Source organism: Phalacrocorax aristotelis, chromosome 2 (genome assembly GCF_949628215.1).
Source record: "Phalacrocorax aristotelis chromosome 2, bGulAri2.1, whole genome shotgun sequence".
NCBI lineage: Eukaryota > Metazoa > Chordata > Aves > Suliformes > Phalacrocoracidae > Phalacrocorax > Phalacrocorax aristotelis.
The window spans coordinates 2,968,086-2,993,838 of NC_134277.1; the positions used below are offsets into that span (position 1 = coordinate 2,968,086).

At 46.4% G+C, this 25,753-nt stretch overlaps 1 protein-coding gene across 2 annotated transcripts in view; it reads right to left on the bottom strand.

Moving 5' to 3' along the window:
• The window catches only part of WNT9A (Wnt family member 9A), a 59,458-nt gene that overhangs the window by 10,848 nt on the left and 22,857 nt on the right, over positions 1 to 25,753 (bottom strand). For both annotated transcript variants that reach the window (XM_075082149.1, XM_075082150.1), the window contains exons 2-3: positions 12,576 to 12,835; positions 8,365 to 8,627 (exon numbers count right to left, since the gene is read on the bottom strand). In XM_075082149.1, coding sequence (XP_074938250.1) covers positions 8,365 to 8,627; positions 12,576 to 12,835 — 523 coding nt within the window. The remainder of the gene's footprint in view (positions 1 to 8,364; positions 8,628 to 12,575; positions 12,836 to 25,753) is intronic.

Genomic DNA, 25,753 nt, shown 5'->3' on the forward strand with positions numbered 1-25,753 from the left:
CCACCAACCGTGCTGACCACTTCTCCACTCTCTAACAGGAGCCTAGGGACCCGATTCACACAGAGGGACCTCGATTTAGTTATCTTAAACTGTGAGTAGAATCCCACCCTCTAGGACAAATTCAGGTGCCTAAATATTAGCATCTAGTATCATTTAAGGCACCGTGAAACTTTGCACTTCATCACCAGTTGCCCCTCCAGAGGCATAACAGTCTCTCAAAAGGTACTAATGCATATATTTAGGTAGATGAATCCTACTCTCCTTGTCAGTGTTTAAACAGTGATGAACAAAGCCCCTAATGAATCCCAGTCTGTTTTTCTCCTGACCCACTTCTAGCTCCTTGATAATCAGTGACTAGGACAGCTTAAATGTCATGCACCAGTGGACCAAAGTATAAAAGCTTTCCATTGTCCACGTACTCATGAATGCACAAGTTCATGAAATCCAGCATGTGGATTTTCATATGGCCACTGTGCAAGTGTGGTGCATCCCAACCACCCCATAAACCTTCTCCTTGAACAGCCAGGAAGGGCTCAAGAATGTTATTAGGCAGCTATAGTAAAAATCCTAGCAAAATTTCTTCCCCAGCCAGCCTCCCCTGCTGCTGTCAGTCACAATGCAGCTACTCAAGGTGACGTGTGATGGAGAACTGCTGCCTACAGGCCCCTAACCACCCACGAGCCAAAATGAATCTTGGCAAAGCCCTTCTGTTTCCTGTCTCGTTCCCCAGGTTCCACAAAGACCTTCCTCCTCTTGTTGCAGGCTCCTGTCAGAGACACCTACACCAACCTCATTCCTCCAGGAAGCAGAGGAAGACTTATCCAAGTCAGCAGGTTGCTTGGAGCAGTGTTGGAGAAACCTTTCCTGGCTAGGCCCTGGGACAAATGGGTAAATGTCTAGATCATGCTTTCAAACCTGCAGGGACTTCCAGGATAGAATAACTTAGCTTTTATTACAGAAAAAAGTCTAGGTTACACATAGTAGAATAAGACTTTAACATGAGCTTTTAACTTCAAGAGTCATAGGTAGCTCCTGTTTTCTTTTCAAGGCACATCACAGTTCAGAGCCTGATCTGACTCCATCCTATACAGACCTGAACTTCTCTTGAACGGGCACAGCCTCACTGCTTGTTTAATAATCACATTTCATCTACAGCATGGTAAGTCACCACACAAATGCTTCTATCTTGTTACAGATGTGAAGCAAAATATATTAGCTTAAATCCAAAGCACAAGACTTCTCGTGCTCCCCGTGGGCTAAATCCACAAACTTATAAACATCATAGTAACCCAGTAACAAAAGTGTGCATTTGAATCCTTTTCATGTTCTATGCTGTAGAGAGCTTCTACCATGAAAGCAAAGTTGAGCAATCTGTGGATCATCAATAGCATCACATGTTGAAATTATGTCCTCCCACTCTCCCCTGAACAACCACCTGGTCAAGTAGTCTCACAAACAGGAGAGCTATTTGGGAGGAAAATAAAGCTCTTTGAGCAAATTAGTTTGACTTAGGAACACAAACTCCCATTGATCTCGTCGTGAGAATATCAAATACTGACAAAAGCACAATGAGGAAAACAATTATGATAGAGCAAGACTGAAGCGTCTTTATTGGTGCTTGCTGCTAAGATGAAATTAGATATCACTGCAGGACCGCCTGCCTAAATGGCTTTACAAGAGCCATAGGGAAAAGGGATCACAGCAGAGCATTGCTATGCAACATGTAATCCTTCCTCACAACAATGGTTTGCTACGAAGCTCAGACTAAGTGCCCCCGTAATGATCAGTCTCAGACATGCTGCAACACACAATTTCTCAGTGTTTTAGCTGAAACGCTGAGGACAGATTCCCATTCATTCCCAGCTGGGTCACGGGGCTCTGGCGGTGGTTTTCAGACAACTCTTGTCTGGGCAGCAGCAGTCCGAAGCGGACGCACAGCCGTGGGAATTCCTCAGTTATAGCTCTGCTATCGTCATGGCTGGTCTGCGGCTCCAAGGCTTCAAACCATTCGCTATGGTTTGGGGGAGAGGAGGGAGCAGATGAACCTCCTTAGAGCCAGCTCATCCAGGAAAAAGCTTGCCCTCATCTTACTTCAGAAAGGGCTTTGGGATGCTTCTTTACAAATCAGGTCTCTTCCATCCTCTATAGACATAACCTCCTTCGATTTGAATACGCTTAGTTATTCTCTCAGCTCAAGTATTAATGTTTGTTTGGACAGCAGCCACAGTCCCCGTTTCTTCAGTGCCCAAATGACTAGAAGACCAGGCTTGTCCCTTAATGCTGGCCATTACCATTGGTTGAATTATAAAAATTTAAGATTGTTACGTTTTCTTTTCTTTTCCCTTCCCTTGTTTCTTCTATCTTGTTAAAAAGACACTTTTGAGCCTGTTTTCAAACTGTTTTTCAGAAGTTTTCCCTTTCCACTACCCTTCCTTCTTTAAAAATACGACCACTCGTATTTTAGTGAATTAGGCATTAAAATACAAACACTTAAACACAGAAAAACATAAGCCTACTTTAAATTAAGAACTTAAAAAGTATTTTTCCCCTTCAGTGTTCCTAATGTGCTTCACACACCAAGCAAGCTTCACATAAACAACTAACTGCAATTACTTATGGGACACAGCAAGCAATTTTTTCCAGAGTGTTGATTTCCAGGCCTTAGAAAGAATTTGGCTGAGCCAGTCTCAGCCTGAAAGAAGGGGAAAATCCAGAGAGCATGCTTATGCATTCCTACCTGTCATAACCTGGAGCAATTAATACTAGCGGTGGCCCTGCAAACTGATCCGTACATACAAAGTCAAGAGCTAGTCTCAGAGAGGCTGCTATTTGCTAGCTTTGATTTGTACCTCAGTAAGAGTGCGATGCTAGATTTGTCACTGCAAACACTCCCCTAAAGAAACTCCCTAAAGGATGCATTATGTCTCTTTTTTCCTGCACAAACTATATTAGTAAGCTTATATGGATTTGTCTCAAAAAGAGCAATTATTACACTTTTTGAAGGTACAGAAAACCAGAGGGATTAGCATTTAAACTCACCTGTTGGACATACTGTGGAGTTTGACTGGAATCACGTTTGCTAGTAGGAATTGTATGAGGCAGGATGGGTAGTGCCTGTAAACACTCTCTGCAACTGGAGACCAGGGTGCAAGTCTCTGCTTTGCTACGCCTGTGTGTGACCTTTAGTAAGTCACTTAATCTTTCTAGGTCTCAATTTCCCCCTCTGTAAAATGGAGATACAGAAATGAAGAGGGTGGTATGCTCTGATAACATGTTATGTGATAGCTCGTGAAGTTCCTCAGACAGATGATAGCTGGGCAAACATCTACCTGATATGGAGAGTCCATCTCCAGCACAGGAGGCATGCTCAGCCCTTGAGACAGATCCCTGCCAGCACCACTGCTTAAGGGGAAAAGCCATTCCTTGCATGGACTTCCAAAACAAGCAAGTCAACACCAAGGAAAAGTCCATGCACCTCCCACTGTCCTCTCCAGGGCATCCCATATGGTTTCACAGATGCAGGCATAAAGAGTCTCAGAATGGGCCTGAAATTTAAACCTACAGCAACAAGGACGACAAAGATCCTTCAGAAACGTGCATACATATATAGTCTGCACAGACCAAAACATATGGGTTGACACTGCAGAAAAAAAATTAAGGAAGCCTCATTGAAGGCAACCAGTTTCGAAGGGGGATATTGCCTAAAGAGAGATATTTCAGGGGTGAGAGGGAGAAATTTTCTTGTTCTCCATTTCTGCCTTCCCATAGTTTTGCACTAAACACTCTTGGCTTTCAAGGAGACTGTGGTTATACCCCTGATGTCAGGGTCCTGAAGGTAAAAGCTTGCTTGCATCCCTCCTTCTGGAAGGATAAAGGAAAAAGGGAATGAGAACATGACAATTTTTTTTCTTGGGTAACAGCAGCCCCCTTTAATAGTGCCCCTTGGATCTGTAAGACATGCTTGACCAGACATACCTCTGGAAGAGGTCAGCACTCCCGGGATTAAGAAACTTAGCAACGCTCCAGAGAGGGAGTTGGAAAGTCATGTTTAATGATACTTTGCTGAGAAACTGGGCAAATTTAATTAAAACATCACTTACTCAAGCCCAGTGGAACTAATTGAGTGCTCTAATATTCCAACTTTTCATTAATAGGTTACAAAAGAGGGCTGCACTTGTGTGTACAAGGGGGGGAAAAGGGGGAGGATATAGAGGAGAAGAGAGCTTTAGCAAGGCTGCCTGTGCTTCATTTAATATAGCCAAGAAACTTCATTGCTGGCAACAGAGCTTTAATACAGTTGACTTCTCTCACCACCACCGCCCCCCATCCCCTTGACACATACACACATCTCCCCCCAACACACACCCTCTCCACCCAAGACCCCTCTGAAAGAATAGCTGAATGAGCAAGAGTAGATTTGGCAAAGGAAGGGAAATTGCTTTTTTAATAAGTGGTCTATTCAGAGCTCCTACTTTTCAATAAAGAGGAGGCTGGAGAAGTCCTGGTCTAATTACCTCATCCTCACACTAGACAAGCTCGCCCTTTCATTAGCGATTGAGGTCATATCATGTAACTTTGTGAGCCATCACGGGCACAACATGTTCAGTGATTATTTCATTGGTGGTGGCAAAATTACAGTCAGCCCATCAAGGTTGTGAAAAACAGAAGTAAAATAATAATTAAATGAGAACGTCTACCAAGAGACACTAAAACTAGGCGGGATGGGATCATTTCACCCTCACAGAAATATACAGATTTACTAGCGTGACACCATGGAGAAACTGCTGTGTTGACTAGAAGGGTATAGGGTTGGTTGCCAAATCAGTCAGTTAAGCACAGGTCCCTTTTTTGCCGAGTCTCAAGGGACTAGTTATCCATTTTGCCATGGTCGGGAGTAATTAGATGGGAAGGATTGTATGTTATTAAGAATCAGTGAAAGACCACCAAGCTTGTGTTATACCTTTAACAGATATTCCTCCACTCCTTGGGAAACACACACATGCACATCCATACATAAACTGTAGGTACACCAACATAGGCTGGCACTGCAGCAAGCTCCCATAGCAAGACAAAGTACTGAAAGAAAGTCTCCTGTCCTTTCTCAGCCCAGTCCAAAGCAGTCTGTAGCAAGAAGCAAAAAGGTTTCAGAGTTCATGCATGTAAGGCTTCAGTAACAGACAAAATCTGCAGTTTGGTTAGAGTAAAAACCCAGCAGGTGCTGAGCTGGAATTCAGGAGAACTGGCTTCAGTCTCCAGCTCCATCATCAGCTTGCTGCACAACCTTGGGAAAGGCATTCAGTTTACATCTCAGCTCCTTAAAATGGCCATAATTGTCTTTTTGGAACTCACAGGGATATTTAACGCATTAGAGGCCATAAGAGCATCTTAGTTATGAGTGTTCCAGTTCAAAAACTGTCAGTCTCAAAATGGCACAGATCAAGGCTATCTGCACACCCATACTGCTTTTGATTCCCATCAGATCCAATACATATGAGTTATTGCCCAAATAACCAAACTAGGTTAGTTCAAAGTGGTTTCAGATTGTCATAGCCACTAGGTTAGCATCTCTTGCTAGTCAAGGGTTGGAAAATCTATAAGGCAGCAGTTAGTTGATAGGCAGCTTCTTTGGGGAAAGACAAGTAGAAGCAACATGCTGAGTTTCATGTGTAACCCACTACCTTTATCAAGGAAAATATCAATAAATTCAGCAAAGGAGCCTAGTACTGTCTGCTGAGCAATTCTCATCCTCCAACACTGCACTGGCAGAGAGACCAGAAGAGAAGTAGTAGGTTGAACATGATATTAATCTACATCCAGGTGTTTGCAATGCCAAAGACAATCCATCAACCACACCAAAAAGTTCAATGCTCAGGCTTCAAATCAGTTTCACATTATTGAAACCTTAAGCAAGCTTTGTAAGTTTTGACCTTGCAATTACAAAGCCAGCCTGGGTCCTCCTCTGACTCGAACATCAGTCATCATCATCTTAATGGCCCCATATCATGCCAATGGTTTAGGTCCATGTATCCTGACTACACAGACATGTTCTCCTGATCATGAGCCACCATCCTCCTAAAACCTTCCTTCTCAACATGCAGTTTGCTTGTTCTCTGCCTGGCTTCATGGTGATGTTGTGAATCTGGTGGGCTGCTTGGCTTGCCTTTCAACCAGACTAAGGTACAATCTTTCTAGAAGCATAAACAGAGAAGTCGTTTCAATTGCTGCTGCAAATAGGCAAGGAAAGCTGTCAGACAGCAATACCGACTCGACAGACATGGCATGGGTGGACAAAAATAGGAACACCGGATCACTGACCTGCAGCAAAGGTCTTTGACTTGGATTGCCATGAGGGCTCTCAGTGTCTGGACAACCGTCACAACTGTTACTCAGCTGTTTAGCTGCAGATATTACACTAGCACTTAGAAATCACTGCCAATGACCAGAGCCTGACCGTGCCAAGTAAAGTGGAGGCAGAGGATGCAAGAGTGTCCCTGACATCTCCCCTTCCCCTGGGAACTAACTCACAGTGAGATCAGGACAAGGAAGGGGAGATTCACTCCCTCCAACTCATTATTGAGGTTGTTTAGCTCAAAGTCACGTAGACAGTATCGAGCAGAGATGACAAATAAGGACCTAAATCCAAGAGTCTCAGCCACATGGGCATCCTGACTGCAGCTACTGGGGTGAAGAGCATTGTGATTTAGGTCTAGTCCCTTGGGTAAATGTTTTTAGCCCCACTACTGCCAGAGGGGAGATATTCCTGGAGTTACAGGAACATGTCAATGGCACCTATAGCCACAGCCTTTGAGGTTTTCATGAGACTGTATTATATGACTCTGGAAAGGGAGGAGAACAGGGACATCTCACAGCAGTCTCCAGTGTGAGACTCCAGTCTCACAGCCTCCATGGACCACTCTCTGCATTTTTAGTCCCATCTGCTGCACAGCCAGCTCCAAAGAGTTGAACAGGCCCTTGGGAACAACCAACCACAAGGATTAAAACAAATTTCATCGCCCTGCAAAGCCTGTTTCACATGCCAAAGAGCTGCAACAGGAGTTCAGAGGCACTGAGACTTTTAATCCAGAGGCAGAAAAGCTGTCAGCCAAAGCCAGACACCAGCTAAATCCAGGATATTTCTAATCCTGATCTCAGTGCTGTCTAGGAGCATCTGGTGGTGGGGAGAGGGGGAGTCTTTTTGCTGGCCAGCACTCACTGGTGACATTCTCTGATGCCCCAACTCCGTTGCGAGGAATGACATTTTATGCATACGCACAGGAACAACTGAGCTGGGGTGGCGATTCCTAGAATGCACAACTGGCTGGGCTGCATTTGCCTGGGAAACTGGAGACCCAGGTCCCCCATCCCAGCCCCAACCCTCCATCCAATCACACTGACAATAACAAGGCTCGGAGGCTATTTATAACCTTACAGTATGTCCCCCTTCGAGGTTGGCGCAATGAAACACTGATCCTAGGCACCTGTGCTGGCCAGTCTGAGGGATTTTCGTGTTCAAGCAACGCCAGGCTAGGTACAGCCAAGCAGATTATGGGAGAAGGTGGGAAGCCCCTTGCTTTCCCCTCTCTTGCTGGGATGACCCAGCAATTGCAGACACTTTGTCCTTTACATCAGTCCGGCAGGGAGGCCCCCAGGCAGGAGGGTAAAGCCTCATGGGAGGAACCTGGAATAAAGAGCAGAAGCCTTCTAGCTGAGAAGGTAAGGATGGGAGAGAAAAAAAAAGAAGAAAGGAGCAACTACACACCCAAGCACTGCCAGCTGCCATCCCGGCAGCTCTAGACAGAGTGGAAGGTTGCCAGAAGATAAGTCTGAAGGGACTTTTAGGACTGAGGTCAGTCAGAGGGGAATATGTCCACCCTGTTTCCCCATCAGGTGCTTGTCCAGCCAGTTTTAAAGAAGCCTGGCTATGGAGATGCTACACTGTCCATGCTCTACTGAACTGCTGTAAAAAAAGCATCCCTCAACCTGTCTTGCAGCAGCGTAAATACCTTCCTCCTTGTCCTACCTCACATAAGCCTGGAGAACCTGCCTTCCCATCCCTTTGCAGTGTAAAACCCTCTCCTCCCTGTGGAAAGTCAGCAATTTCCCCCCCAGCTCATATTTTTGAGGCCTGGACAGTCCTGATTTCTTTCCCTCTGGTTTCCCTCCAGTGGTTTTGCACAACTCTTGAAGCATCATGACAAAAACAGGGCTCAGTCCCATAATTGAGGCTTCACCCCTCCAGCAGAAGGATCACTCCGCATGTTCTGCATCCAACACTCCTGTTTCCACACCCAAGCGCAGTACCTTATTGTCCCCACAATCCGCACAACAGCTTGAACCCCCCACCCCAAGCAGTCTGCAACGCACCTTCATGCCCACGAGGTTATTGTGGAAGTCCACCCTGGCTCGCAGGTCCTTGTTGGGCTTCCTCCCCAGGAACTCCTTGACGAACTTGTTGCTGTATTTCAGGTTGTCGCCGCAGCCACCCCACTGCCAAGCTTCTCGGTTCTCCAGGTCAGGGGCCTCGTCGCAGGTGCAACGCTCCATCCTCCCTGCACTGCACGCCTTGGCCATGGCGTGTGTCAGCCCCGCGGAGGAGATGGCGTACAAGAAGGCTGTCTCCTTAAAACCTGCAGGAGAGAGGAGGCGATGGGTTTAACTGCAGCTGGAACAAGGGTTAAAACGAGAACAAAATTAGGAAATCCAGGGAAAACCCATTGTGAGAAGAGTTGGAGTGATGTCAAAGCATGCTGAGCTTTGTATGTATCCTGATGGTGGAAAGGACACAGTGGAGGGCAAGGAATGATGGCTAGAGGTGGCATGAGCCAGGCTTCAAGAATGCAAATGAAATCTGGCCAGTTCTGTGGCTGTCACTCTGCAGAGAGTCTCTGCCTGAAAACAGAAAGAGGTGAGTAAGACTTGGACAGGCTGTGGAAGTCCCATCACCATAGTACAGCAATACTGCTACCACAGGGACACCAAATAGCAGGAACCAGCTGAGACTTCCAACTCTGATGGTTGGGATAGAAACCATAGGTGCTCCTTGTTCTTCCCCTCTACCCCTGAAAAATAAAATCACTGGGGTCCTACTCCAGACCAACAAAATTGTTAACAGAAGGCACCTGAGGGCTGGGAAGCACACAGTAGCCAGCCTGTCACCCAACACAGCACCTCAGAAGGCAATTTAGACCTCAATTCTTTCATGCACAACCCTTTACACCTCCATGTTCACCTGCAGGGATGCCACAGCATCCACTCCCCCCAGTAGGTAAACTGAGGCCCAGAGAGACACGTTATTTCAATCCAAATGATAAAAGCCAGAAATAAAAAGCAAACATGCCAGTATTTATAGCTCCTCATTCTCCGGCTATGGAAGCCGTAAACGACTGCATATTTGAGATGCAATTCCAGAACAGCTTTGGATCCGACTCAAGAAATCCCCCACTCAGAAATAACACAAGTGGATGGTGACAGTAGTGGATATATCTGTAAGCTGGTGTGTCAACCAAGGACATGCAGAGACACTGCCAGGTCATTTTTGGAACTGTTCCTTGGGAGGTTCATGGTAGCAAGCTCATGGGGCACTACCCTGGCCCATCCCCAGAGCCTGCCCTCCCAGAGCACTCCCAGGTGCACAATGCTGCACTTAATGATGAAAATCCAGTCCAGGAGAGTAAGGTTTGATCCTCCCAAGGGGGGGAGACTCAAACTAGGTTATGGTAGGAATTCTCCAACCGTTCTACTGCTCATGTGGAAAAGAGGAGCAGGAACCTTTCCCTCACTGAAAGGAAGGCTAAAATAAAAAAAGGCTTGACTCCACACTCGCTGAGGACATTGTAAAGAGTGGTCAGGGTTGAGAAGCCAAATTTGGGTTTTTTCCCCCTTTGTTTTCTCCCTGAAAAAGTTAGACCGCATCCTCTGGCACCCTAGGAATAACTTCAGCATTGTAAAATCTCTCATTGGGAATGGTGGGAGAATTCTTTACTTAATTCACACAACAGAAACTCATGGGTATGCAGACCACTGAACTCCTCTAGGTAGAAAATGCCTTCTAAGCAGCTTCCATCTTTCATAGGCTAGTTCAGCTTTTTCTAGGTTACATCCTCGGTCAGACTGCCCACACGCCTGTCAGAGGGATGCCACTGCTAGAGACAGATGCTCCCAAGCCTCCATGCTCCCTGATTGTGGAACTGGCCTCTTGCCACTGCTACTACTTGCACTATGGAAGGAAGAGGTACCAACACACTAACCTAAAGTCCCCGATGTAATAGGGCATAGAAATTCTCATCTGGGATGCTGCAATTAACAGCAAACAGCCTGGATGTGGTCCGGTTTAGCAGACAGCCCAGATCTACAACCTGCTTGAAGGCCTCCTGGTTTGAAGCACTAAATTCAGAGTGGTTGTGAAATCTCAGCAGAAGTCAGTACCATGCAACCACAGCGCATACCAGGTTTGACAGAAAGCCAAGAGGAATGGCTCATTTGCCAGGTTCTCCCCCCTCCATCAATCTCCCCATCATCTTCGGCTCTACTTCTCCTATTCTCCATCACTAAAAGCCTCACAAATTCCCAGTGCCCATCAGCACAGGTATCATCTTGCCCACAGGCAGCTCAGGCAGCTTCCAAGCAAGTCCATGTGACATTTGGCTCTGGCCAGATTTAAAGCCATCTCCACCACGCACTATTTGATTGCACCAAGATATTTTGTAACAAGATAATGAGCTTTAAATCAATGCAGGCATTCTAACCCGCAGTGCATCGACAGCCTGCCATCCGCGGCTATCCAGTTTCAGCCATTTCCAAAATTGTTCACAAGTATCCAAAGAGGATAACAAGTCCCTTAAACAATCCCCCGTTATTTTAAGAAACGGGCTGCATCAGCCCAAGTTGCAAACCAGCAGCCAGGCTGTTCTGGTGAGCAAGTGTAAAAACGGAGGGAGAAACTATTCTTAAGAAAAATGTGTGGGGTTTTTTGCCCTTTTTTCCCCCCCCTTCCTCTCCTCAAAAATCTGCAGTGGTCCTGAAGGAGAGGAAGCAAGCCCACACTGACATATCTGAATAGCTGTGTCTTAGTGGGTGATACATGTGCCCCTTTGCCCTGGGGTATCACTTGCTGCAATGCTGAACCAGGAACCAGCGGCTCCTGGAAAGGAGGAGAAAGATTTACAGGGCAGTGTGTTATGCTGCAGGAACAACATCTGAAGGATTTACAGCATCGGTGGAGAGCAGAGATGTTGCAGGGGCATAAAACATGGAAAAATGAGACAGCAGGCAGAGTCTTGCATCCCTCAGAGCTACCATTTATTACACGGGGTCCTGACAAGGTGGTGGGGGGGTGGTTCTCGATGGCGTGTTAAGGCAGCTCAACTTCAGGCTGCTTTGAAATGCCCCTTGCCGAGGGCTGCCCACGGGGGCAGGGATATCTGAAGGAACAAGCTGTGGCCTCCAGGTGTCAGCATGAGAAAGTGCTTGGCTTTCCCAAGGCACCACTAACCCAGGGACTCCTCTGGCATGCAGGGATATTTTTAAATGTCTTGCAGCTCTGGCTGGACCTCTTGGGTTTCATAAGGACTTTCCTTGTTTCCACTGCAGTCAGTGACAGTGTGTTAGTTAAGCCCCAGTGCTTCTGAATTACTCCTTCCCCACTAATTAGCAAGGGAGGGCGCTTTGCGAACCTCTTATCTTTGAGCACGTCAAGCCCTGGGTTTCTAGATCCAGCTCCAATGCTGCGTGAGGGACTTTCTGGAAGTCACTAAGGCACTCGACACCCATGCCAGCTGCCTGTAAAATGGCCCTGCTGCACTGTTAGCTTCAGTCCAGAAATAAGAACTGGATTTTTACTAGGAAAATGGACTATATGACCTAGCACAAAGGAGGGAGATAATACCACCACCTGCTCCTTGGATACTCCCACTCAGATTCTAGTCATCTCCCCCTGAGCTGCTGGGAAGGGGTGTGGGAATTACCCACCAGTCACATCCAGGGAGATTTTCCCTGGGTAGAGCAGTAACAGGACACACAAACATTTGCAGGTTTTGCCCTGCACTACGATAGGGCTCCCCTTGCCCACACTATCAGGACAGCACAGAACAGTCCTGTTTGACTTATTTCCTTCAACAAGGTGTTTTCTCAATTTCTTTCCTGAAAGGTTGACATAATAAATAGGAAAATAATAATAATAATAAAAGAGGAGGCAGCTTTGGAAAGTTCAACACCTTCCCCTCCAGCAACAGCTCAACTTCCAGCAGAAATGAGGAGCAACCGCAGCTACTGGCTGCGGACGCATGCACGAACATCTCCAGCCTCCCAGGAGAGGAGCCACGGCCAGCAATGGGAGGTGGACAGGAGCTGCTTTGCTAGTACAAGCACAGAAATTACTGCCATATAACACATCCTTTGCCTGCTGTGTGCTTTGACAGATGAGCTGATCCTGGCTTTGTCTTTATGAGCCATTTTTGGACCCCTGGGGAGGCAGTGACCCACCGCTGGCAAAGGATGCAACAGGATGACCGCTTTGTAAAATGCCAGGGAAGCCGATGGGTACCAGGGGGTGCCAGCACCCCTCCAACTCTGCTCACCTCTCTTTAGCAAGCTGGCCCGGTAGCGACCCTCGAGGGTGCAGTTCCAACGCTCAAAGCGAAACTGGTACTGGCACTCCAGCGCACTCATGCTGATCGCCTCCATCAGGGTCTCAGCCACACCGGGGTCCCGCCGGCACATCCTGCGCTGCTTCTTCTCCAGCTTCAGGCGGTCACAGACTTTGTAGTGGGCTTTGACGGCAGCTTCCTCCATTTCTGAGGTCAGAGGGAGGATGGTCAGGGGTTCGTTCCCCGTCAGCCTGCAGAGGGACAGAGGGACACACTGGTAAGGAGAAAGAAATACAGCCCACTGCAGAAGTGGGGGCTGTGGTAGGATTGTGGACTCGCCGATGCCTGGGCAAGGAGTGATTTTACAGCAAGGCTCTCTGCAGTGTGTGCGCAACATGGGAGCAAGAAGAAAAGGGTAAGAAGTAATATTTGGGTTTATTTCCTCTACCAGCTCTCACAGAGCTTGTTTGGACATAAGGCCTTGGCAATATCCACCACAGGACCATGTGGAAAACTGAAATAGGGAAGAAATAACTGAAAGTACCTTGGGAATGAACTTGGGAAGGGAGAAAAATACAAGAGCATTACAGTCACTCTCCTGTGTATAAACAAAAGAATCATTTTATCACATCAAGCAGAGCCAGAACGATCTTGGGAAGGAATAGAGGGTGATTCGTCCCACCAGACCCCAAAAGACACACCGGGAAAGCACATACAGCCACCCTGCCCTCAGCAGAAAAGTTCCTTACATAAAACCTAGCGAGCCACAGCCTGAGGCTTAAGAACAGGATACACTTTTCAGGTGATACTGCCAAAAGCTTTTACAGGGCAGAACTAGCTTGAAACCTAAAATAATGACCTGAAGAAATACATGTCCTATTGCCTTCTCCCCTCCCCTGCCTTCTCCCAGCACAAGGTCCTTGACTTGTACAATGTGCAACAAAAGAAGCCAGCGTACTGTTCCCGGTGTCAAGTGACGAGCTGCTGGAAGAGGACCAGGCTGGCATCGGCCCCGGGGAGCAGAGAGGCTGCAGGAACATCTGCTGGGCTCATGAGCAGTTTGTTGGCCAAGCTGCCCGCACCCCACTCTCCTGGCTCTGCCCTTTTCCGGCCAGGTGCCAGTCCACGCAGTCAATGAGAATCACTATGTAGAGTTTCAAGGGACCTGAAGACATATTTCTCAGGCCAAAAAGGAAGAATTGTTTAAAGCCAGAATTGAAAACATGCTGGAACATTGCAATCCTACACAGGCGAGGATGGGGATGAGTCACAGGCTCAGACATCCCCATCAGTGCAGGACCACCAGGATAAATGGGGTGGTGAGCACAGGAGGGGAGAGCACGTTCACCCCCATCACTGGCTGCATCCTGGATCACTGCACTGGATCCTGGAAACCCGTTAAAACCCCACCTGTCCTACAGCAGCAGTGGTTTGTTGTTTCCTTTATTATTTTTTTTAAATAAAGATTTCTGTCTAATCAGCGGGATGCATTGTGCCAGGAGCAGTCCCAGAGGGCAAGCAGCTAGGATGCTTTAACTCCCAAACCTCCTTGCACAATGGGCACAAAATCCTGACCTGAGCCACAGCCAGCAACATCCCATACAGATCCAATAATTACTCATGATTTAACGAGGTGAGAAAAAAATAGCTGGATTTTGATGGGTTGTGTTTGGTGTGTTGGGTTTTTTTTAGGGGAACAAATACAGGCAGGGAAATATTCTCCTTCAGTTACCTTCAAAAGTATTAGTATTTCAAGAAGAAAACTGCAATAGTAAAAACAAAGTCAGAGTGATTTGTAGGAAACATAGAAAGTTAGTGTAACCAGTGTAAATTTTAAAATTCCCTCCCCCAATTCTGCTCCTCCAAAATGATAAAACACCCAAAAGGCCAAACAGCAAGTCCATCTGAAGCACTGACAAATGTTAACCCTTATGTTTTTGCTCTGTCTGCGCCAGGACAGAGTGTGGACTTAGGCTTGACTGCTCCCCAAGGAGATGGGACACCGCCCAGCCTTGGTGCCTCCTTAACTGAAGCTCTGAGCAGGCTTGTTCAGGAGAAAAGTTGCTTGGTCTGAGTTTCACAGAAGTAAAGAAGAACTCCAGGACATTCTTTCCTGGCCTTCATCAATACTTCTGCTCTGAAGCATCATTCCTGCAAGCTTTCACAGTTGGTGCAAAAGATACCCTCAGCTGGCAAAGGAGAGGGGGGTATAAAAGCATTTTCTAGAGCTCCTCCTCCCCAGTTTACCTTTCCAACTGGGCAGGCACTGTTCAGCTACATGTTCTGGAAAACATAAGCTCCAAGTATCATGTAGCAGATGGCTATCGCAGTGAGGAGGGATACAGGAATTGATCCTACGGCCATGACTTCTGCAGAACAATTAGTGATTTTGAACCCCTTCCCCGCCCTCCCCCTTAGGTGCTTGGCTTTGACATACTTCAAAGCGTAGTTGCTGATAGCACAGCCCAGTCGTGTCTCACTCCAAAGGGGGTCTCCGTAAGAGTCACCCAAATAAAGACACAAAAAAGAGCCGGGGTAGAGAGAAGGCAGAAAACTGGTTTTGTGCAGCACCATGAATCCTGAGGATAGGCTTCCAGCAGCCACTTAGAACTAGTGTATGGAAAGCCCTGGGAAATGGTAGAAGACTGAAGCATTAAATGGACCAGATGACAGCAGTGTCCATTTTCACTGCTCTGTACAAAAGGCGTGTGCAGAAGTTCACCAGCTCTGATACCTGCAAGACATGGGTAACGGCCATGGTGAGCCGAGGAAGCTGGGCCAGCATGTAGACACTCACTCCATCCTTTCCTAAGAAAACAACCCAACGACACCAACAGGACGTTCTTACAGGGAGGGCAAAACACCACCTCTTTCCACCTCCTGTTGCCTGACCCAGTTCTTCCCTGCCCTCACCCATTAAAGAAAAGGGGATGTGAAAATCCAAACTGGTGAAAAACAAGTCATGCAACACGCACACTGAACAGAGGCACATCCATCACTGCCTGGCTTATTGCTCGGACTGATTTCACTGGCTTTCAAACTGGTCTGAATCAGAGCAAAGCAAGTGAATTAGGGAAAGCATCTCCAGAACAAGACAAGGAATAAGTTTAGGGGAAGAGGCTTTTCCTGGCCAACAAGCAAAGAAGTTCTTCCAGGTGAAGATCTCCATGAGGGGAAGGAGCACACGTGCACACCCACACACACGTTTTCCCTCCCCCACGCTGGATGCGTGCCCATTTCAGCAGGGGGGGACCAACGCAGCAGCCTTAGCTCTGCATACACATTCCAGCAGCCCCACGAAGGGTGAGGTGGCACTTTTCAGAGCGTGGCATCAATAATAAACAAGCACAGGCAGAGCCAGGGAGAGCCGGTGCCCCCACCTGAAATGCTGCCTTGGAGCTGCCGCTGCATGGAACCTTTATAATCCTATAAAGCCCTTTTATGCAACCTAGGCTGAGTGAGGTCCCGTAAGGCAACGGTGTCAGAGTCGGATGCTTTCTCAGCTCCTCACAAAGACCGAGCTGTTCCTTCCAAGGAAATTTTTTGGGAAGCGATCGGGGTGTTCTTTATTTTATATACACCCGATCCACAACTATTATGATTAAATTGCCAGCCAGCGCTCTGTGCAATTGTATTATTTTGGATCAAGGAAGTTGAGCTTGAGGTGAAGGTGTGTTTGTCCACTAGGAACCTGGAGAAAGACCCAGGCTTGGGAGAGATCCCAAACACAGCCCCTGCCACAGTGTAACTCATGCCAATAGCTGTGTAGCCAACATTTATCTGTAGCACCATGGAATTATTGCCCTTCCAGAGAGGCAATTCAAGATCAGTCCTGCTTTCAGCTCATCCTGCAAGTCAGGATGTTTTATTGCCTCACCAGCTCACTCCATCGGTGTCCCTGTATTTTCCCTTGTCTAAGGATTTTCCTGATGAGAATTTGATGGGGACAAGAGAGAAGTAAGGCACCTGCATAGACCTGTGAGTGCACTCTCATTTTTGATATGCTCAAGACTTTCCTTTGCAAGTGCCACCAGAGACCTGAGCAAAGGTGAGCTGCTTTCCTGCAAGGAAACACCTCTTTTATACCTCCTTGGAATGACAGGCTTGCTGAAATATTGCATTCCTACCTCACTGCTTCTTTCTGTCAGGAGATTTATCTTTGGTACATTTGTACAATGACCGAATTCTATTTTCACTTTTTACATGAATGTCTTTCCTGCAGTATTGCTACTCTTCCAACCCTTTTACTTCTCTTTCCACCACTACTTTCCTTTCTTTTAATAATTATAAGAGTTTATGACAAGTTGACAACTTGAACGCTAACCTTCTTCACTGCAATACTTAATTAATTTGACTTTACAACTGAAGGAATCAGACTGAGTTATGCTGGACACCAGGTCTATATTCTTTTGCAACCTTCACTTGCCCCCTCTCTCCCATCAGCACACTCCCTCACTGTGAAGAAGCTTTCCTAAATTGATTCAATTTATTTACCCATCCCACAAAGGCTAATTGCTATTTGAAGTGCAAGAAGGAAAAAGTCCAAGGAAAGTCTGAACTCCATGGTGAGTGATGAAGACTTGATATATGGACCAAAAGTTGGTCATTGAAGCATCAACTATCTCATTCTGCACTGTGTTGTCTGGGTTTAAGTATTCACAGGTAGAGGTGCCACCATTGTGCTCCCATTAACTCAATGTCCTTTGGAGGAAACCGTCTGAAGAGCACTCAACAACCTCAGTTCTGCTCTTCCCAGAGCTATCAGAACCATTGGCGGACACCCAAACTTTTGGGATCAGAGAAGACTTTCTTGTTTTTGTTAGTAAATAATTAGTTCTCTATTTTTTCTACCCCTCAAAGTCAGAACTAGGTGTTTTTGCTCCAAGATGCATTGCTCGCCCCAGCGTTCAGGCATTCATGTCTATTGCTGCCTTGCTTACACCACAAAATCCAAAGCCACACATGCTAGTTCCAAATTCTCTGCCATTCTCTGAGCTATAAAGCCAAAAGTTTCCTACTTTGGCTGATGTATACACATGCAAAAAAATAAAATCCCATATCCCCTTAAGTCCTTACAAAAAAATAACGCAATGCATTCTCCAAACCTCAGCAAGAATTTCTTGGCTTCCACAATATCCTGCCATCTCAGCAAGTGTTAAGTCCCTTCATGAAGATTGCTGTTAGAGGTATTCGCTTCTTCTAGCTCAACCCTTCCTCAGTGTAATTTTTCCACCGATCTCTGGCATGGTACTGTAACATTGTGAGGGTCAAAGAAGGTTGAGAAAATGTAGACCACCGAGGGCTTTACAGGACAGAGCTAAACAGCCTACACTCCACCTAGAAACCAAAACCAGCTTTGCTAAAGCTCCATCTGTCCTGGAACTTTGCAAGGCTTCCTCCCCTTGTCATCATCCACAGACCACTGCCCTTATGCACATGCTGGTTGGGAATGACCTTGGAAGGAAAAGAACTCTCTGCTTGTGCTCACCTCTCCTTTTTGCTCTCCATGTCATTCTCCATAAACAGTGTCTTGCTGTTGAAAACCATTAAACAAAGCAAAAAAACATTTGGAAACTCGAGTAGAAAATACAGATACCCTCATCACAAGTGCGGCCCAATTGCTATTTTGATCCAGGTTTCCCATTTTAACCTTAGCTGAAGTTCACACAGAAGTCAGAGGACTTCTCCCAGGCTGCTGAATGCAGAGGTCCAAGCAAGTGAAACCCCCTCATGCCAGCTGTCCTGCACCGAGAAGAGAGGTGGATCCCAACACCCTTACAAAGGAGTTGCCCCATTCACAGAAAAAAATCCCTTCCGGGCTGATGTGACAAGACAGACGGTTGCCTCCCAGATACAGGGTGGTTGCCGCATGTATAAATAAGCTTCCATGCAAATTCCTGCCAAAACATGCCCTCAACTTCTCCTGTACAACTTACCAAAAAAAGAGTTTGGCACATAGTATATGAGGGCAAAATTTAGCAACTGAAGGAAAAATACTTCAGTGAATGAGCAGGGAATACGTGACTCAGTTCAGATGTGGAGAGCTGGAGATGTTCTTGTTACGGTGCATTCCTGCGTAGGACCTATGGGACCAGGGTGCCATGAGGAGCAGCTATTTTTGCACTGTGGCAACCAGAAGCACCACAAGCAAATACTTCAAGCTGCTACAGCATTTCCCACCTATGCAAGGCAGAAGACCTGCACAGGTTATGAATTACAGCTAATACCACTCCACTGAAGGAAGGAAGTGTTGCCTTCCCTTCTGCCTCCCTTCCCCCAGTGGGGAGGGCATAAGCAATCACAGAGAAACCCCACAGCAGAGGAAGGAATCCAACTTGGGTCTCTCAGCCCTTGGTGGTGTGCCTGAACCACAAGGCTGCACTACCGCTCCTCCTATCCCCTCCTCCACTCCTTACGAACAAACCTTATTCAGGAAGTTGCCAGTCCACAAGAGCAAAAGGCATTTTTATTCTAGGCAAATATCTTAAGAGTTGCAGGATTAAGATTCACCAGAAAGGAAAAAATACAATGAGAAGGCAAATATCAGGACGAACTCTACAAGCATTTGCAATAGTCCCTTGCAATTCCCGTGGCTTGTACTGAACAGTTCCCAGCACCAAACCACCTTTAGAAAACACTGCTGGTTTTTTGAGGAGGCGGCGTTCAGATTTTACACCTCAACGACTACTAGCTGTCCTTGGCTGGTAGGTCCCCAGTAGCTTAGCCTCAAGAGCTGCCTGCAACCTAATTCCCCTAGAACAACCCATTTTGTCCATAAGCAAGCAGAGGTGGAGAAAGGAAGAGAGGAGGGGAAGGTTGTTTCCCCTCCCCTTCATCCTCTCAAGAATGAAACAGCAAGTGAGATTTACGAAGGATTTTCAACCCAACTTAAAACTGGCCGGTGAACCACGGTGCCAGTGGAATGCATGGGCCAGGCAGCAACAGGGGCTTTCACTCCTGATTTAAGAGGGCATTAGCTTTGCCCTTGGCAGCCTGTGCCAGGAATTACACCCCTGCCGGCGCCCCCCTCCCTGGCTGGACAGCTCCTGGACCCCCCCAGACCCCCGCCCTGTGATCCACTGCAGCTTCTTATCCCCAGCCACTGCTTATTCTTATTTATTTTTTTTTTTCAGCTTATCGTTTCTTTTGGCATGGGTCCCACTAGACCGTAAGCAACGTGTAGCTGTGAGTTTTGATGCAAGGAAGCAGTAAGTGGGGAGCACTAAGATGGAAGAAGATGAAGAAATAAGCTCAGAGTAAAAAAGGCTAAAAGGCTTGGTTTAACCTATTTAGCTCCCCGTGGTATGGAAGGAGGAAAGAGGTTTTCAGAATATTTATCATGATAAATTGGTGAGAGATGCGCACATGCACAACACACCTATGCCCTACAGTAACACCACCTTGCAGCTGGAAGACAAAACATAAGGTAGGGGGTTTTGTTTGATTGTTGTGGGTTTTTTCAGTTGTTTGGGGATTTATTTTTTGTGGGTTGGGTTTTTTTTTTTTTGAGGGGGGAGTTGTTTGGGTGTTTTGTTTTACACTGATGAAAATTCTGCCATCCCAGGATCTCAGATCCCTGATGCAGTAAAAGACAACTCAGCTCCATCCTTGACACAGGTTTAGATCAGTTCATTTTAATCTAGATTGGGTTTAAGAGCTCTCCATGACATATAAAAAAGGGACATATCTAGGTCACACTTATAGAAAATATACATAACCATCCCTCCCCCGCCTTGTTTTTTTAATGTTTCTGGTGGGGTTGAGGACAAGGACACCCCCACAGGTGTAATGGATCACACAAAGGAATACAGCAAATAATTTATACCAATTTTAAAGACAACAGACCAGAGGAAACAGGCCAGGTACTCAATGGCATGATTTTCTTGAAACAAAGGGTTGGGTCGTGCAAACTCTCTTACGTCTGCCCCTACATAAAGCCCAAATTCTTAAAAGGCAGAAAGTCCTCTGTGATATAAACCTGCAGTAATAGTTTTGGTTTTCTGTTCCAAGCAAATGAAATCCAACCTCAAGGTCTTTCTTGGTAACTTCCCTTCTCTGGGGAGAGTTGCATGTCACAAGGGATATTTAGCATTTGAAATCGAAACAAAGAGGACCAAAAAACCTTAGATATTTGTTCACTGTGCTTTTTGCACTGCTGCTACTTTATATTTATTCCAGCAGGTTTACACAGAAGGCATCAGAAAGCATCACACATAGGGTAAAATCACTCCTGCACAAGGGCACTTCTAGTCCCCAAAAAACCTCCCGTCTCTCCTTCTGGGACTCTACAGCTCAAGCTACTGACATGAAGCCTAACCAAGCCCTGCAGATCTGCCCAAGGCTGGGGCTCCACAGGGAGCACTTTCCTCAGGGCAATGCAAGTGTCAGACCTGTCAAGTCAGGCCAGGAGGAGCATTAAAATAAATAAATAAATACATGCTAGACACTGAGAATGGAGCCTTTTTTCCAAACAGCGCATCGTTAAACTGCAAGGCTCATTGCCACCGGATGTTGCGAAGCCCAAAAATATGAACAGATTCCAGAAGTGATTAGACAAATACAGGAAAGGGAGGTTCACCTAGGTGGGTGGTGAGACATGATGGCTCGAACACAGCCTCTGGCTCAGGAAGCCTCTAAACCGCTGACTGCTAGGAGCGAGCAGGACATACATCACTTGTCCCACTTCTCCTTGGCTTCCCCAGATGCCCGTGCCTGGCTGAAGAAACCTTTGGTTCAACCCTGTATAGCAGTTATGTTCTCAGGACCAAGACAGGTGCCTGTAAGATGCACTGCAGGACCTTGCTTCGGCTGCAGCATTTAACCCACCTGCACTCTCCAACCCTCTGGATGACAGCAAGAAGCAACCCAGCGGCGTCAAGCACACGCCACACACTAACACTTTGCAACAGCAGGTTGATGGATTCACATAACCAGAACACCCTGCTCTTTCCCCCGAGAGGCTGTTGCTGCTGCGCCCCCTTTCAGCAACCCCACCTCCGCGGTCCCAGCAGCCATCCTGCCACGTCCCCAGCAAGCCTCCCACCCACGGCAGCCCTCAGCACGCTGGGACGTGGGCATGCCTCGCACGGCTCCAGCGACAGCACAGCCAGACATGTGTTAGTGTCAGTCTCTCCCATCCGCCCCTGCCAGGGAACGCATCTGACTTTGTAAAGAATTACCCATTTGTCTCCCTAACACCTCAGCCAGCCCTTTTGTTAAGCCTTTATCTTCCAAATTTAACAGCTCCACAGCACTCATCACACAGCAGGACTTGGCCTCTTCCTTTCCCTCCTCCACCAGCCCGTCTGTCGGATAAATCGCTCTGTCCCTCCCAAACACTGCCCCGTCTGTTCTCGGCAGATGCTGCAGTTACATAGCTGCCCTTGCCCAGACCACAGAGATTGGCAGCCAGGGAAGAAACTCCTTGTAGCCAATGCAGCAACTTCCCTCGCTGCCTGGAGATATCCCTATGCACACACACACTCAAGTAACACAGCAACTAAAGAGAAAATAAAGGTTACTCCAGACAACACAGATCTCAGAAGCTGGGGGGGGCCAAAATTGAACCTTTGAGGGAAGCACAGTGAATGCAGAGAGTTCCCTGAGTCCGTTGGGACAGAAAAAGAACTTGAGAATGAGCTTCCTCCTTCCCCAGCCTTAGCTTCTATATTCCGGACCTGGAGGTCCCAGCTGGAAGCAGAGACTGGCTCCTAATCAACTTCTGGACTAACGACAACTTCTAGAAACAAGCGTGCAGGTTCAGACAGAAGGTGGTTTTCACCTCCCCCTCCCCTCAAAACATTTCACCCAGCCCCTATTTTGTATCACACGAGGTCAGCTCGTGGAGTATTTAGATGGTTGGGCGGTTTGACACATCATCTGGTCTATTTTGGGAGCAGTTTACAGCTCTGCAATTCCTCCCCTGCACAACAGCGATAGCTTTTCCACTCTAATGTCATATTATCCTCGTGGCAGGTTTAAAAACTAAACAGGTGAAAAAACAAACTTTCTGGGCACTGGAGAGAGCAGAATGCATGCGAGACAGATTAGGGTGACGGGATGGTACAAGTTATCCTTGTTCTGAGCTCCAACAGAATGAACTGTGAACATAGAGGCTGGTTCCTTACAAAACTCAACAGGAGGATACTCAAAGGCTCTTGCATAAAGGTCATACCATGACAAAAGGTGTCTCATGAATGTCTTTCTGGAGGAGCTTTGCAGTCCTGTGGTTTTACAAGCCTCAGATGAAACTTCAACTGTCAGATCTCCAGCTAAGCAAACTAGCTCTGCCCAAGGTTTCAAACTCATCGGATAAGGGTAAGCCACCAGCAGGAGATGTTCTCACTGATGTATCCTACAACAGGTTCCCATGAAGCCAACCAACATCACAAGCCTCACTGTCTTCTGCTCCAGATGCAACGGCACTGCATGGTCCTGCCCTCACTGCCATCTGCTGAACAACATTGCTCTTTCCCTTGATCTCCTCCAGCACCCCAAAACACCACAATTCATCCCAGCAAGAAGAAAAGAACCATGTGAACATCTGCCATCAATCTCTAGATGTCCATTCGCCACCATCAAGAAAGGCCTGGGTCCCACCCCATTATAGAAATGGTGCAACCCTTCCTTAAAGGATGCTCAGTTTTGTGGAAGGGAAGCAGATGCTGTGACAGTGGCTAATCACCGGTGATGAATAACTTGATATTGATAGTTAAGATGTCTCTAAGAGACCCGTGCTGCCGGCAGGACCCTCACTTACCTTTTGAAGGTGACTGGACTACAGAATTTTGGCAAGGACCTCAGTCAGAGCTACCTTTGCCAACACTTCAGGTGAATACCCTCAGAATACTTGGCGACTTCAGCATATACATCTTTTTCATGGTACAATATAGTATTTATATGAACAGTCATGTTAACCGAAGTACTATAGTCCAGGGAGACCAAAAGCTTTATTCTGAGTGCTGCTTAGCGGACAGGACTGCATATCATCCATTTTCAAAGCAATATATTTGTGCTCAGAAATTAAAAAAAAATCCTTTATGCATTGTAAAAAGGCATGTGGGACACACAACCAACCAGTATTAAGGAAAGCATTTCCTTCCTGTATTGATCATCAATCCATCCAACTAAGTTGCATTAAAAAGGCAGGGGGGAGGACAACAAGCCAAGTGTTATACATAGCAAATTCTGATTAGATTATGAAACTTTAAGAAGATTTTAGCAAGTGGACAGTGTGCATTTTACATAATTAGCTTGTTACTTATAAATGCCTTCCATACTGCCAACGGCAGATTTTCACCACCTAAAATAGCCTAAAGCTGTTGGATTCAGGAACTCCTGCCATCCCAATTTAGAGCAACTGAAATACAGAAACCACGAGGTGGTTTCGTTACACCAAGATTAAGAATTGAATCGGCTCTTGTGTGCCTGGGTGTTGGAAGGGGTAAAAGATTACAGAGGGCAAAGACATATTATGTCACACTGCACCTCGCCAGCCCAATCCTCACCAAATGTGAAAACGGTCCTTCACAACTTTTTGACAGATTTCAAGTTACTTTGGAGGAATGGAGCCTCACTTTAAGACTGGACGTAAAGATGCAGCACTGTGGGATGCCACAGTTGTATCCACATTCATTTAGCAGAGCACAGTTCCCCAGCTCCCTGAGACATATGCTTCATGAAGCTGGGACTGTTTCACCTCAATTCCAAGAAGCTCAGAGCAGGCCTTGAGTTAAAACCACTGCCTGTAAAACATGACCTCAGAAGTAGCAAACCCAGCGAGGAAACCATTTGATTTTCAGGTTGCTCATGCTTGACAAGGAAGTCCCCACAAATGCAGAGCTACACAATGTTATTCCTATAGCAGTCTAGGCCAATCTGTACACCACTCCTTCCCAATGCCTGCAGACATCTAAAGGGAGAAACGTTTTCAATTCTAAGTAAAAAGTGCAAGAAAACACGCTAGAAACCATCCTGAGGAAAAAACTATCTTATGGGAAGAGGATCCACAGGCTTAGAGTTATCCCAGCGTGCAAACATCATCCAAGACACCATCAACGAATTTGTGCAAGTTCCCATTTTCTAAGCCACCCACCAACAGCTAGCAAAACCACCACAGCAGAAAGGCAGTCCTTACATCACTGGTTACCCAAAAATGCCTTGGAGGTAAGCTGTAAGCTCTGTGGGTGCATACTACATGATGCTTTATCTCCAACTACTGAATAGCATTAAGAGATATATAAAAATGCCAGTCTAACACTGAGTATGCCATTTCAACGTGTCATATAATGGCCATTTCCAAGGACTGAAAGGGAAGATGGTGGCCACATATCTAATGCAGCATATGGCCCCAAAGAACTTAACAGAAAAAGCTTCCCATTTACCTTTGTCTTAATAGTTTTTCTTCTTAGACCCCAGAAACATCATTGGGTCCACTTTCCTCAACAAATCTACAGAGCAGGATTTGAGTCTTTTCCTTTAGAAAGATTATCAAGAATAGCCTAGAGGTTTCAGCTGTGAGAAACTGCAGCAAGGTCAGAAGCCTCAAGTGAGAGATGTCCCATTAATCTGGACATTTGGGAAAAACCAACAGGGAAGAACAAAAACGACGAGTGCACTTTCTGCACTCTAAGAATGGCCTGGCTTGATATTCCATCTTACAGAATAAATTGTTTATGTGGTCTGAAAATACATGATCCATCTCCCAGTCCAGGGCTGAATGATCAGTTTTCCCAAGATTCACAAAGGCATTTAGCTGACATGTCATGTGAAATAATTGTGGTCTGTATCCCTAAACTCCTCTAGAATTCAGAATGCTTTAGAGTCCATAGGTGAAACAGGTGTAGAAGAGATTTGGAAGTTCTCTGAATTATTCCTTGTGAAATTTGAAAACTAGAAGTGAAAGAAGTGAAAAAGAACAAAATTGTCATATAGAAATGACTCAATTCAGCCACACAAGGGTCAGGAATCAGCATAATGACATACATGCATTAGGAAATCAATTCTATCTAAAAATATCATGGAACCACATTCTGCAAAGGAACACTGCATGAGATCGATATTCTTTTCCAAATTCCCATCTTGCCTTCACTCCCTCAGGGCAACTAGATGGAGACAGGGCACCACAGGAAGAGCAAACTATGATCTTATGAGTATCTTGTTGGAGAATT